The following is a 13,403-nucleotide window of genomic DNA, read 5'->3' as shown; positions in this document are numbered from 1 at the left end:
AGTGCAAATCCTTCCCTATGAATAAAGCTAATAGAGTCAGGGCTAGGACATCAATCTCTTGTGCATTTCCCCCCTAACTAAATGCCTGACACCCCAAACACAAACACAAACTACTTGACATACAAGTAATGAATAGCAATTTATTCTTTCTTTCTTTCTTTCTTTTTTAAAAGAAACTAGTATTACAACTCTGGGAACAGTTAAATAAAGTGAGGGTGTCCTTGGGAAGATTTAATTTGAATTCAGATGAATCATGAGAATGTTTGTTCTTTCAGGAATCATGAAGTAAAGTCAGCAAAATACTTAAGAACATCCAGTAGGGATTCACAAGGTATTCCTATGTAAGGGCAGCAGTGACAGGCTAAAGAATAAATTCTGCACTGTGACTGGTGTAACTGTAGTAGCTTTTCTTGATTTTCTTATATCAGACACAAAGGTTGGAAGTACTAAATTGCCCTAGAAGCTGGAGTCTTAACACATCAGTATTCTTCAAAACAACCATTAAACAGATGAGGGTAGAAGCAGCTACTCTGAAAGGCTGCTGGCTTTGGCTATTCTTCTATAGCGCAAATATTTCAACAGGGTTAGCAGAATGAAGCTTTTGGAACATGAAGTTAGACAGTATATTTTAGGGCTCCATGAATGTGTCTTATGTCAACTCAAAAGAAATTGGATCTAGAAGCTCCTGCCAACTTTTATAATATAGTTTTGAATTGCCTCACTTATCTCACTCAATGGGTTCATAAGGAGATTTCCTGGATTTTTATTCAAAAGCTTTTCGTACATTATTGGGAAAGCAATGGTGACTGTGTGATGGGACAGATTAAAGTTAATGCTTTGTTCTAAAATCAGAAAGGCGGTAACAGATGAAAAGACCAAACTATCTATTAAAGTATAAATAATCACTGCTCCTATTGGCATATTGAACAACATACCCAATACTTGAGCCATGCCTCCAACTGACCACATGATGCTCTTAATAACCTTGTGAGTATTATTGCTCTGGAGCTGCTCATGGTTCATATCATAAGTAAAGGTGCAGAATCCTCTTCAGGAGTGGTTTTTGAACATGAGCATAAGAACTGCAGCAAAAACAGCAAATTCACTATGGCATGACTTTTGCTTCCAAACTGAGTGCCAACACATTTCAGGTCTATTTAGGAACTGGAAAAATCAAATCAAGGCTGAAGTCATCACTCTGTTACCAAATATTTGTAAGGGCTGTTGCTAAAATGGAAAGACAAACTGAAGACAGAAAGACAAAGAGCTTGATGAAGATTACATGCTCAGTAATTCCTCTGCATCAGCTTAATTATTATGAGAAAGCAGGAATCAAACACTGATTAAATAATAGCAACTTTTTCTGCACTCTCTGGATCTTTAACCTTGCCCTAATCTAGCGCTAAGATTCCTTAAGTTCCACCCAATCGCAGAAGCCATGCATCCTGACATTTTACGAGGCTGAAGAGACTTTACTACACTTGACCTCCAAGTTCACTCCCTCACCATTCTACTGTTCTCTTGACCAATCTGAAATGTGCCTTTCTAAACAGCTCAATATACACACAAAAAGCATATATTCCGTGTCACATCATGAAAAAGGAGAGAAGCTTGATACTGAGCACAGAATCCAATGTCTTAAGAATCTTAGCTTTCATTATTTTAAAGCAAATTTGTAAATCTTACAACTGCAAAGTTAGTCTTGAAAGTATATGAAGCCAGAGAGGGAATTCAGACAGGATTGCTATTGGGCAGTGGTAGGTCTCTTCTGGCAACTAGAAGAAAATGAAATCATATGGAAATTTGTTTAAATGGCACGATTTAGTTTTTCTTGGCAGAGAGTTTCTGCCTACCTTAGTGCAATTTTTCAAGATTTAACAAAACTCTGCAAATATCCAGTACAATCTGATCTTAAGCTTTGGCTCCTAGCATCAAACTGAATATATAAAGCTGGTCTGGGATACATACACGCCAAGCCAAGCTATACCCTCTGTTTTCCCAGATAGTTCTATGGTTAGCGCCGTAGCTCTCCTTAGGCATCCAGAGACGTCGACTTGTGTCTTTCCCATATGCTGGGAAACAGAATGCACAAACAAAAAGCAATACAATATAGCATTGATAAGTTCAGATAATGATCATTGGTTCCTTTCAAAGAGTCATCCTAAATATTACTAAAAGACTAACTTCATGAGTCTGTTTTGGAGGTCAAAGAGAAGACAATAAACTGGTTGCTTGGTTAAATCTTCACTTCTTTGCTGGAATAGTGTTGGATAAGATGTTCGATGAACCAGCCAATGTAGCAATGATCTCAACACTGGAGAAAAATGAATAGTTTTTTCAAAGTTATTTTTAACAACTCTCTCAGAGGCTTTAATACATTAGTTTATATTTGGTCTACATCCTGAAAGACAAGTAGAAACTGATAAAAAAGAAATTCAATTGAACAGTGTAGATCTATGCCAGTGACAATCAGTTGAAAATGATAAACAAAACCAGAGCCCATATGAAAATACTTGAAAATCATTTCAAGTTTTGTTCCAGAATGGTAGTAGTCTATTAACTGAATCAACTTCAGAACAAGAAGCAAAAACAGTAACCAGAACAAAAATAAAATCATTTGAACCAACTTGCTGAAGATCTGAGTTCTAAAAAATGATCTATGTTTAGCTTAATTAACAGGCCTCATGTCGGCATCCAGCATCCATAAGCAGATGTGTAGGAGCTCAACGCCATGGCAGGGCCCAGTGATAATGACACCTGCACTGGGACCTTCTGCCTGCCTCCACCCCAGGGCCCAGACTTATGGAGCAACAGTGGTGGATGGTACTTTAAATTGCTTATAATGCCTAGGAGTAATGCTATATTGGGACATTGTATGCAATTACAATTGTGGGCAGCTTACAGTTATCTATCACAGATTTATATTTATGTATTTATTTATTGCATTTATATACCACCCCATAGCCGAAGCTCTCTGGGCAGTTTACAAAAGGCATAGTTGCCTGTCACTACTAGTAGGGCCATCAATTACTAACATCAGATGGGCTGATCAGAGGCAATCTGCTAAAACCTCTGCACATCCCTCAGCTGGAGCTGGCCCTACTATTTTGTGGGGAAAGGTGGGGCATAAATGTTCAAAAAACAAACTAACAAGATAGATGTATTCTTCTGGAAACTATTCTGTGTTTGACACAATTATAGAGTCACCATGTTTCCAACTCACATTAGATGATCTTGTATGAAATACTCAGAAGACAGACTCCTATACCACCAGCTTCATTTAGCTGTAATATAATCATGGAGACCACCACAACATATCCCTATCTAAATGGCACAAGAGAAGACATATACAGTTTAAGAATGCTGGACTGTAATTCTCTCTATGTGGGGCTGCCCTTGAGGGTGGTTCAGAAGCAGCAGCTTGTGCAGATGCTGCAGCGAGGCTGTTGAATGGAGTGCGTTGCCACACACACATAACACCTGTGCTTAAAGAGGTGCACTGGTCACTGGCTGAAGGTACTGTTATTGACAGATAAAGTCCTAAACAACTTAGGACCAGGTTAACTGAGAGATTGTTTCCCCCTATATAAACCAGTTAAGAACACTATGATCTTCAGGGGAGGCTTTGCTGTCCGTGCCATACTCTGCAGAGTTCCACCTAGAAGCAACATGGCAATGGGCCTTCTCTGTGTTCGCACCCTCTCTCTGGAATGACTTCTCTGTTATATGTGAGGCACTGACAATCATGTGCTTTCAACAATTAAAAACTTACTTGTTAACTCTGGCTTTTTCCTGCCATTACCTTGGCTAAATATTGTTGCACTTTTATAGTGATACTTTATTTCATAATTTGTTGCAAACATCTTCACAATGTTTTTAAAATGGGAAGCAGTATATAAATATTCTAAAATAAATAAGCAGCAAAACAAGCTACGAAGAAAATATCTGGTTCCATTTAATGGTCAAAGTATTGTGATGGTGCAGGCTCATCTGCAGTATCTGTAGAAATAAAACCTGGAATATGCACTTGTTAAGGACCAACAAAATACAAAAGGAGACTACGCAGCTCCTCTCTAGGAAGCTGGGACATGTGAGGGAAAATGAAGAAACTGAGTGGAAGCCATTCTTATGTGTATCTAGCAGACATGTTTGAAAACATGGAGGAGTAGCAAATACTTAGAAAGAAGGCTGAATATTTTGTAGAAGATTTTTAATCAGTCTGGCCAAGATCCAGTGACCAGCTATGAGCCAAGAGTTTGAATGTGTAAAAATCTTGGCAAAAAAGTACACAGTTCACAGTGCTACTGACATTTAATATAGCTCCTGGGACTAGTTCACATGTGAAACCCCTCTGCTATAACATGATCATGCTGGACATCTTCTTGAACAGCAGGTCATGGTACGGCAGTAGAAATTCCCCTATTTGCCAACTGGTCATCCCAATCTAGGCAAATCCTTGTACAAAGGATTCTTCCTCTCAGACAGCACAGAAGGTCCAACCAGCAGTCCCCTCAATCTAAGAAGGGAAACTCCATTGGCATGGTGTAGCTCTTGCCAAGGGTAGGCTGCTGCAAGTCCCTTAAGGGTTGACTATCACTAGGCTGCATCCTAAAATGTTTGGTAAGTTTGGCTTTATCAATAAGAAGGATGAGTCATCTTGCACCAAACAAATCTTGGGGTGTCATTAAAGGCTAGCAAATTTTAATTTACCAATGGACATAGGGGTATCATTTGATTTTCTCCCTCAGGTACCAACATGTCTTCGGACATTTCTGCTGAGGTTATGATTGGAGAGGCTTTGCAACGGCCTCTCCTAACACAAGCAACCAAATGCTTATCCATGATGTGAATAAGAACATACCCTAGCCTGGAATAACTCTAGAATAAATTCTATACCCTGACAGGACAGATGAAGGGGAACATTAAAAACAAGCCAGATCAATGGCAGGATAGTTTCCCAGCTGCAAATGTGGTACAATTTATAAATTAGTAAAGTATTAATAAATGGTAATAAATATTTATTGATCAATTTAACGCTGATTCAGCCTATCATTAACCTTTTGTAAACTGAAAAAAATACTTTTGATAGAAACTTTAAAGAAGCCCAAATGAATGTAGAAAAAAAAGGAGTAATGTTCAATTTTAGAAGCTAGAGATTAAATTGTTGCTGAAGAATATTTATGGTGTCCTTTAGAAGTTTAAGGCAGACACTAGATGCAAGAGAATTCTGAGAGAATCAGGGAAGTGAAGAATTTCTGATGCAGGACAAATATGTAAATTTATGATCTGCTTTACAGAAACTCTATTTGAATGGATTCTTTTTATAACTGGCAGGAAGCACCAATACATTTGACATCTGTTAAAGAACAATGCACCTGGCCATCAGTACACAACGTGATGTCAAATAAGCAACCATGAGCTACTTTTACAAGGCGACTGTAGAAAAATACAAACCAAACCACAGGAGTTATTTCTACAACTACCTTCTTTGTTTCTTGCATCGGTCTATCCCCAGGGGCTCCCAAGCACAGACGTTTGGTAAGCTTTATAAATCCTCATTCATAACCATGCCATCTGTCAGATATTTTATTTATGTTCACAGGTATTACACATTATAAAATTTGTTGCTTCCAGACCACCAGCACCCCTACATTCTCCTATGTTTCTTACAGAGCAATCCTATGGACCCTAGGGGAGCATCCCAGGGACCATAGGATATAGAGGAACCCTCCTCTGAAGGCTGTAGACAGTTCCATGGGCTTAGGAGAGAGAATCCTAGATGAGCCCATTCCCCCACCCCTCACAGCTGCCACAAAAACCAGTGCAGGGGCTGCTCTTCCAAGGTCGCAATTGCAATGTCAGAAGAGCTAAGGGAATGGAGCAGTGGAGCGGGGAAAGAGGCCAAAATCTATAGTACTTTTCTGTGTGCAAAGTTAAAATGTTTAATCTGGATTTTATTGATAGCTGCCATGGGTGCCTTTTTTTTTTTTTGAAGAAAGGCCTAATTGAAATAAATTAATAAATAAAAGTTTTGAAAAATATTTTCTTGTTTATCCTTATAACAACAATGTTAAACAAAGTTAGGCTATAAGCCTGAAGCAAGCCTGATGGCTAAGTGGAACTTTGAACCTGAATTTTCCAGTTCTAACTCTATGCAGCCATGGCTTTATCTACCCGAATAGTAGATTTGTCAATTTACAATAACCAAATTAGAAATTATTTAAAGCCTACATTTTTATGATTTAAGAGCAAATATCAGCATTAGTAGATCATATAAATTTCCTAGCACTCAACTCTCTTCTCTGAAGATTAATTTAGAGAGAGATCAACGTTAAGGAAATAAACTACGTATATTACTCTGTGCAGGTAGGAATGAGTACGTTCTTTTCTTGTCTCAAGAATCTTCTTTGCAACATGGCTTAATTCTTTAAAATCCCATTTTTGTTAAACTCAGAGAACGGATCTGAAAGACAAAGGCCATAACAATCTCTAATAAGCTACACGATTCTGTCAGTTAATGTGTGGTTTCTTGTTTAACTTCCTTGCTACTCTCCTCTAGCAGGTCTTAGTTCTGATTCAGCAAACTACTTTGGGTTGCACATTACACTTTGCTCCATCATTATTGTAAATTACAACTTGGAAGACCTTGTCCACTGTCACCCCTTTTATATGAGCAATACTATCACGACGGATAACTTTAAGCCCAGGAAAATTACTGAGACCAAGGCTTCAGGGCTCATAAATGTCAGCCCTGCCTATAAGCAGTGGAACAGAGATGAAATCCAAGGCAGAATTCAAAAGCTATTCTCAGACACTTTGTGAATGAAAGGAACACACGAAGAAAACATTTCCCAGGGATACTTCATATATTTCACATAGTGTCGTTATGTAGGGCAGTTTTCTGCACATTAAGCAAACACTGATATATTTGCTAAGGGACAAAGTTGGAAGTGTTCGGGTGCATATCCTTGTACAATGTTTTGCAAATAACTTCTTGACATGCAATACATGAAATATGACTCAGTAGTAGTTATGCTTTCTTGTTTATTCATAACCACACATGCATTTTTGCTTCCATTTTAATGCATAGCTTACAACTCAGACATTTATCAGCTTTACAGTTTGTTCTTTGTAATCCACAGGCATGGAAATAAAGATTTAACATCAATCAATGTCTGTAAACTTTCTAGAAAAAGTGATCTATTTCTTTTATTCTATGCCCATTCACTGTATCATGTTGATACTTTATTATTTATGGTTGACTGCATCAAAAATAAAGTGCACATTGCATCTTTCATTACCATGCCTTTAATGGCCACAACTGTTATGGACTGATTTTCCTGGTTACATATTCAGAAAAAATATTGGCCGAGTAAAATGTGTATATACTGTGTGGGCAAAGCTGAATTATGTAACATTTATAAATTATACAGGTCTATTTTGAAGCTTGTGTATGTACAGTAACCCATGAAAAAAACAAATAAAGAGATCTTTATTTTAGAAATCTTAATGTTCTAAGCTGACAAAAAATGGATTATAAGACTCCAAATACCCTTATTTAAATGCCACACACCTTCCTATGACCTCTATGAAGTAGAATGTTTTAAAATGATTGATGGCACCATTTTGCATTTTTCGCCTTGTAAATTGTCTGCAAATTTTGGGAGTATCAATGACTTTTGTCCCAATTAATAGACCACTGAATCTTACTATTCTGCCTCTACCATAAGGCTTGAAACATTTTTAAAGCAACTAAAACAAAGAATGAACAGTCTCAGGATCCAGAATGATGTCACCACAAGCATTTTCTTTGTGTATACAGTGTGATAATGGAATAGGACTGTACATATAGTCTAAGGCCATAAATGTAGGCTTTCCTCCTTGGGATCCCTTGAAGAAAAATTCAAAAATCTATCTAGCATATTTATTGAGGAATCTTCTCAGAGATGGGGACTTCAGTGATCTACTAGTCCTCTGTCATTCACTGCTGCCTATCACCTGAAATTTTGGCATAAGCACATCAGATAAAAAATTAATTGGTGACAGGCAATACAGTGGTGGCAGCTATCTCTCCCCTTGCTGTTTAAAGAGGTACAGTGGTAAAAAAAAATGCAGGTTGCTTACCTGTAACTGTAGTTCTTCGAGTGGTCATCTATGCATTCACACATATGGGCTTTGCGCCTGCGCAGAGACCAGACCGGAACCTTCTATAGCTGAGTGGAACGTTTTTGGCGGGAACCCCTCCCCCACGCTACTGCGCATGTCCATGGGGTTCCCGCCCTTCCCTCAGTTTACAGGAGTCCGACATTGTGCCCCCATAAACCTGAGTGTAATTTTAATAAAGTACATTCCACACATAACTGTGTCATTTGTAAGTTTCACACCACCAAGTGGGGATGGTGGGTGGGTTGTGTGAATGCATAGATGACCACTCGAAGAACTACAGTTACAGGTAAGCAACCTGCATTTCTTCTTCGTGGTCTCTATGCATCACACATATGGGCGAGTAGCAAGCTGACATACCTTTGGAGGTGGGTTGGTGCATCATCTGAAGATCTCGGAGAGCACTGTCCTCCCAAACGAGCAGTCCTGCCTCGCACGGGTGTCCAAACTGTAGTGCTTGACAAACGTGGATGGAGTGGACCACGTTGCAGCTCTACAGACTTCAGTCAGTGGAACACCTCTGGTGAAGGCCACCGAAGTTGAAACAGCTCTGGTGGAATGAGCTGTCACAGGTTTCACTAACTCTATTTTAGAAATAGAGTAGGCCAATTCAATTGCCTCCACTATCCAACGTGACAGTCGTTGGCAGGAGACAGGGAGTCCCTTAGAAGGCTCCCCATAACAAATAAACAACTGTTTTGTCTTTCTAAAATTGTCCGTTCTGTCCTTGTAAAAAGCAAGAGCCCTTCTTACATCGAGAGTATGCAAGGAAGACTCAAGAGGTGTAGATGGATTAGGAAAGAAAGCAGGCAAAGTAATGTGCTGGGACAGATGAAAAGTTGACACTACCTTAGGTAGGAAGGCTGGGTCCGTGCGTAGCACAACCTTGTCCTTATGAAAAATAGTATACGGGACATCTATCCTAAGAGCTTTAAGCTCACTTGCACGTCTTGCCGATGTGATGGCTACTAAAAAGACAGTCTTTAAAGTAAGCAGCCTAAGGTCTGTCGAAGCCATGGGCTCGAAGGGCTTGCGTGTCAATGCTTGCAGCACAACTGACAGGCTCCAAGGCGGCACGATAGTCTTCACAGTCGGTATCGTGTTCTTCAGACCTTTCACAAATTTCTTGGTTGTTGGATGGGTAAAAGGTGTAAAACCATCCACACCCCGATGAAAAGATGTAATCGCAGCAAGGTGAACCCTGATGGATGCGAGCTTAAGTCCCTGCTGGAAAAGTGTCAATAAATAATTGAGGATGAAGGATAAGTGGCAAGATTCTGGTATTTTGTCCTTTTCCGATGCAAAATTCTGAAATCTCTGCCACTTTGCTGCATAAGATTTTCTTGTGGAAGGCTTTAGTGCTGCCAATATAATGTGGTCCACAGTCAAAACTCTGGTTCCAGAGGAGGAGTGGTTGCTATCCTCCATGCAGTCATCTTGAGGGTCGACAGATCTGAGTGTCGAACCCTGCCCTGATGTCGAGACAGGAGCTTCGGTATCGACGGAAGCCTGATGTAATCCCCTCTCGATAACCGAAGAGCGTGGGAGAACCACGTCTGTCGAGGCCACCACGGCGTGATCAGGATGCAATCGGAGTTGTCCATCTGGATCTTGGCTATCACTCTTGTCAAAAGTGGGAAGGGAGGAAACATGTACAGGAGATTTCCTCTCCAAGTCCTGGTGAAAGCGTCTCCTAGAGAGCGCTTTCCTTTTCCTGCCCTGCTGCAAAACTTGGCGCAGACTGCGTTGTCCTCGGTAGCGAAGACATCGACAACAGGGCGGCCCCAGTACCGAAAAAGGCTTTCCCGCACTTCGACGTCGAGCTCCCACTCGTGGTCGACATGGAAGGATCTGCTGAGAGAGTCCGCAATGACGTTTTCCTTGCCGGCTACATGGATCGCAGTCAGGTAAGTCCTTCTCTTTATGCACCAGTTCCATATCCTGAGTGCAGAACGGTTCAGAGGGTGTGATCTTGTTCCACCCTGCCTGTTGATGTATGCCACTACAGTAGTATTGTCTGTCGCGATCAAGACATTCTTGCCCTCGATCATCTGTGCAAATGCTTTTACTGCATTTTCTACTGCCAGGAGTTCGAGATGGTTGATGTGATGCTCCCTCTGTGATCGAGACCAACGACCCTGAGAGGTTAAGGAGCTGCAATGGGCTCCCCATCCTTCTAAGGATGCATCCGTCGTGATCGTTACCGAAGGCGCCTGTTGTTGGAATGGAACGCCTTCGAGAAGAGTCGACATCGAGAACCACCATTTCAGCGATGCCCTGACTTGCTTCGGTAACGAAAGGTAAGTTCGTCGAGCATTGAGCCTGAGATCGAAAGTTCTTAAAAACCAGGCCTGCAATACCCTCATTCTGAGTCTTGCAAACCTGATGACTGCCGTAGTGGCTGCCATCAGGCCTAATAGTCTCTGGACTGTCCAAGCCGATACTTTCCGCCGGCTCTCGATGTCGATGGCTAACTGCTGCAAGGTGTTTGCCCTGGTTGAAGGCAAGTATGCTCTCCCGTCTCGAGAGGATAGGGTTACCCCTATGAAGTCCAATCTCTGCTGTGGAGTCAAAATGGACTTTTCGTGGTTGACCCACAGCCCCAACGAGTCCAACAGGTTGAGGGTGGTTAGTATATCCGACTGGAGCGCCTCGCTGCTGTCCGCTACGAGAAGCCAATCGTCCAGGTACGGATAAACATAAATGCCTTTCTGCCTTAGGTGGGCGCATACCACCGCCATGACCTTCGTGAAGACTCTCGGTGCCGTGGCCAACCCGAACGGAAGAACGGTGAACTGGTACTGGGATGCACCGATCGAAAACCGCAGGTAAGCTTGATGCGACTTCCTGATGGAGATATGGAAGTACGCATCCTTCAGATCCACCACTGCGAACCAAACTCCTTTTTGTAGAAGCTGCAAAATTGAAGTAACCGTTGTCATACGGAACTTCTTCGGGGTGATGAACTTGTTCAGTTGTCTTAAGTCCATGATCGGTCGAAGACCTCCATCTTTCTTCGGGACCGTGAAGTAACGGGAGAAAAAACCTTGGTTGATTTCCTCTGTAGGTACGGGAGAGATGGCTCCTTTCGATAGCAAGGTCTGTACCTCGAGTAGCAGAGGAGGGGATGGAGTCGTTACTTTCACGCCGGAAAAAGGAGGAAGGGCATTGAGCTCGATGGCATAGCCCGAGTTGATGATAGTGAGCACCCAGGAGTCTGATGTTATTGACTCCCATTGATGGTAATGGGGTGCTAGGCGGTTCGCAAAAGGGAGTGGATCTGGGGCCGAAGAGTCAAACCCGCTGCTTCTTAGAGAAGTCGGGCTGACATTTTTCCTGTTGGAAACGACTCTGATAAGGCCGTTTCCTTTGAAGTTGTTGCTGCTGCTGCCTTGGTTGCTGGTATTGAGGCCGCTGCTGGTATTGTTGTTGTGGGGGAGGCCTTGTCCATCTTCTAGGTTTGTATTGTACAGGAGGGGCAGAAAAACCCATCTTTTTAGCAGTCGTACGAGCCTTATAGATGGAATCCAAGGTCTCGTCAGTTTTTGAATTAAACAACCCTTCGCCATCGAAGGGCATGCTTTCGATTCTGGCTTTTGTCTCGGTAGGGAGGTTGGCTGATCGTAGCCAGGCATGCCTCCTCAAAGAAATGGCCCCCATCATATTCTTTGAATGGCAATCGACTTGATGCCTCGCAGTTGACAATTGTTGCCTCGCAATCGCCGAAGCCTCCGTTTGGAAGACCCTCGCTAAGTCTCTTTTATCCTCTGGGAGGTAGTCACATAGTGACCCCACTTTCTCCCAGAGGAAGAGCTGGTACCGTGCCATTGTTGCTTCGTACGTTGAAGCTTTGATACCGAGGGAGGATGCCGCGTAGATCTTTCTGCCTGCCAAATCCAACTTCCTACCCTCCTTGTCAACGGGAGCAGCATGAGCTCTTTGAGAATGACCCTGGGCTGATTCAACCACGATGGAATTCGGTTTTGGGTGCTTAATTAAAAATCCAGCATCCCGTTCTTGAATCCTATAAAGAGATTCTAATCTCTTTGAAGCTGGTTGTGTTACCAATGGTGTCTCCCATGCGAGTTGTGCTGTCTGTTTGAGTGCCGGTGGAAAAGGGATCGCAATTGACAGACTAGTCTTTGTTTGAAAGACATCGTAGATGGGATCGACCTCCGGTTCAACCGCTTGTTCCAGGTCTAAGCCGAGTGCACGGGCCATCCTTAACATATGGTCCGAAAACCTCACCATATCATCCGAAGGTGATGAGGGGTCCTCTCCATGTACGTCATCATTAGGTGACGGTACCGATGCTGCTACAGTGTGTATTGAGTCCGAATCAGATGGGTAGTCACCCTCTGGGGATGATACGGTAACCAGTTGCATAGGATCCCGCTCCGTCGGTACCGTGGCAGCTGCAGCAGCTGGTGTCGAAGGGTGGCTTCGACGTCGAGATGGAGATTGATATGCTGATGGAGGCCGTAGCGGCAATTGGCAGACCCTAGTGGTAGGAGGAGGTTGAGGAAAACATTCCTCCTGTGGATAATGATAGGCTTGATCTGTATCATAGTATCTTTGGGTCCGGTATCGATCCCAATCATAGAAACTCTGCCTGTCTTGGGGCTCAGAATATCGGGAGACTCTGTCCCAATCACGCCTCGGTGTTCGTCTAGGCGACACCTGCAGAGGGATTACATTCTGGGATGTTTGCGGTCTTGTAGGCTCCCGAGCCGAAGCTGCTGATGCGGAGTCTCGTAACTCACCCTCTGATAGACTAGGAGGGTGTGTCGGTACCGTCTTCCTCGGTATCGACTGAGGTCTCGGGGTCGAGACATGCCTCGATACCGTAACAGCGGTAGGAGGAGTTGTTTGCCCTCGAGGGGGCTCAGATAGTCTGGGAGAGTCATGAGAGGTTTTCTCCGCAGATTTCTTCTTCTTTTTCTTTTTCTTTTCCATTTCAATGGAAGATTTTGGCGTTCTGGCCTTTTTAGCAATCTTTTTGGCTGCAGAACTTGCCAAAGACCGGCCAGGCGTCAGGGGTATCTGTGCCCTATCAATTGCTCTGGCTTGCACATTCGTCCCTGTGCTTCGGTCAGAAACGGACTTATCAGTTGCCGTTTTATCCATTGGAGCTTCTGTAGCTCTGAGGGCTTTCTCCCAAAGTATCGAGCGAAGGCGGTCTGCCCTGTTCTTTCTGGTCTGCTTCGTAAAGGACATGCAATGGTGGCACGCCTGTACAA

General features: G+C 42.6%; 1 protein-coding gene across 7 annotated transcripts in view; it reads right to left on the bottom strand.

Moving 5' to 3' along the window:
- The window catches only part of UMAD1 (UBAP1-MVB12-associated (UMA) domain containing 1), a 261,328-nt gene that overhangs the window by 35,224 nt on the left and 212,701 nt on the right, over positions 1-13,403 (bottom strand). Inside the window, exon 1 of one of the 7 annotated variants that reach the window (XM_063123346.1) lies at positions 936-1,017. The exons of the other annotated variants lie outside the window; for them this stretch is intronic. Within the exon in view, the coding sequence (XP_062979416.1) occupies positions 936-1,016 (81 nt within the window). The 5' untranslated portion in view covers position 1,017. Of the gene's footprint in view, positions 1-935; positions 1,018-13,403 lie in introns of those variants that run through there. 7 annotated transcript variants of the gene reach the window in all.

This window comes from Elgaria multicarinata, chromosome 1 (assembly GCF_023053635.1).
Source record: "Elgaria multicarinata webbii isolate HBS135686 ecotype San Diego chromosome 1, rElgMul1.1.pri, whole genome shotgun sequence".
Lineage (NCBI taxonomy): Eukaryota > Metazoa > Chordata > Lepidosauria > Squamata > Anguidae > Elgaria > Elgaria multicarinata.
This window is presented reverse-complemented; position numbering and strand designations above follow the sequence as displayed.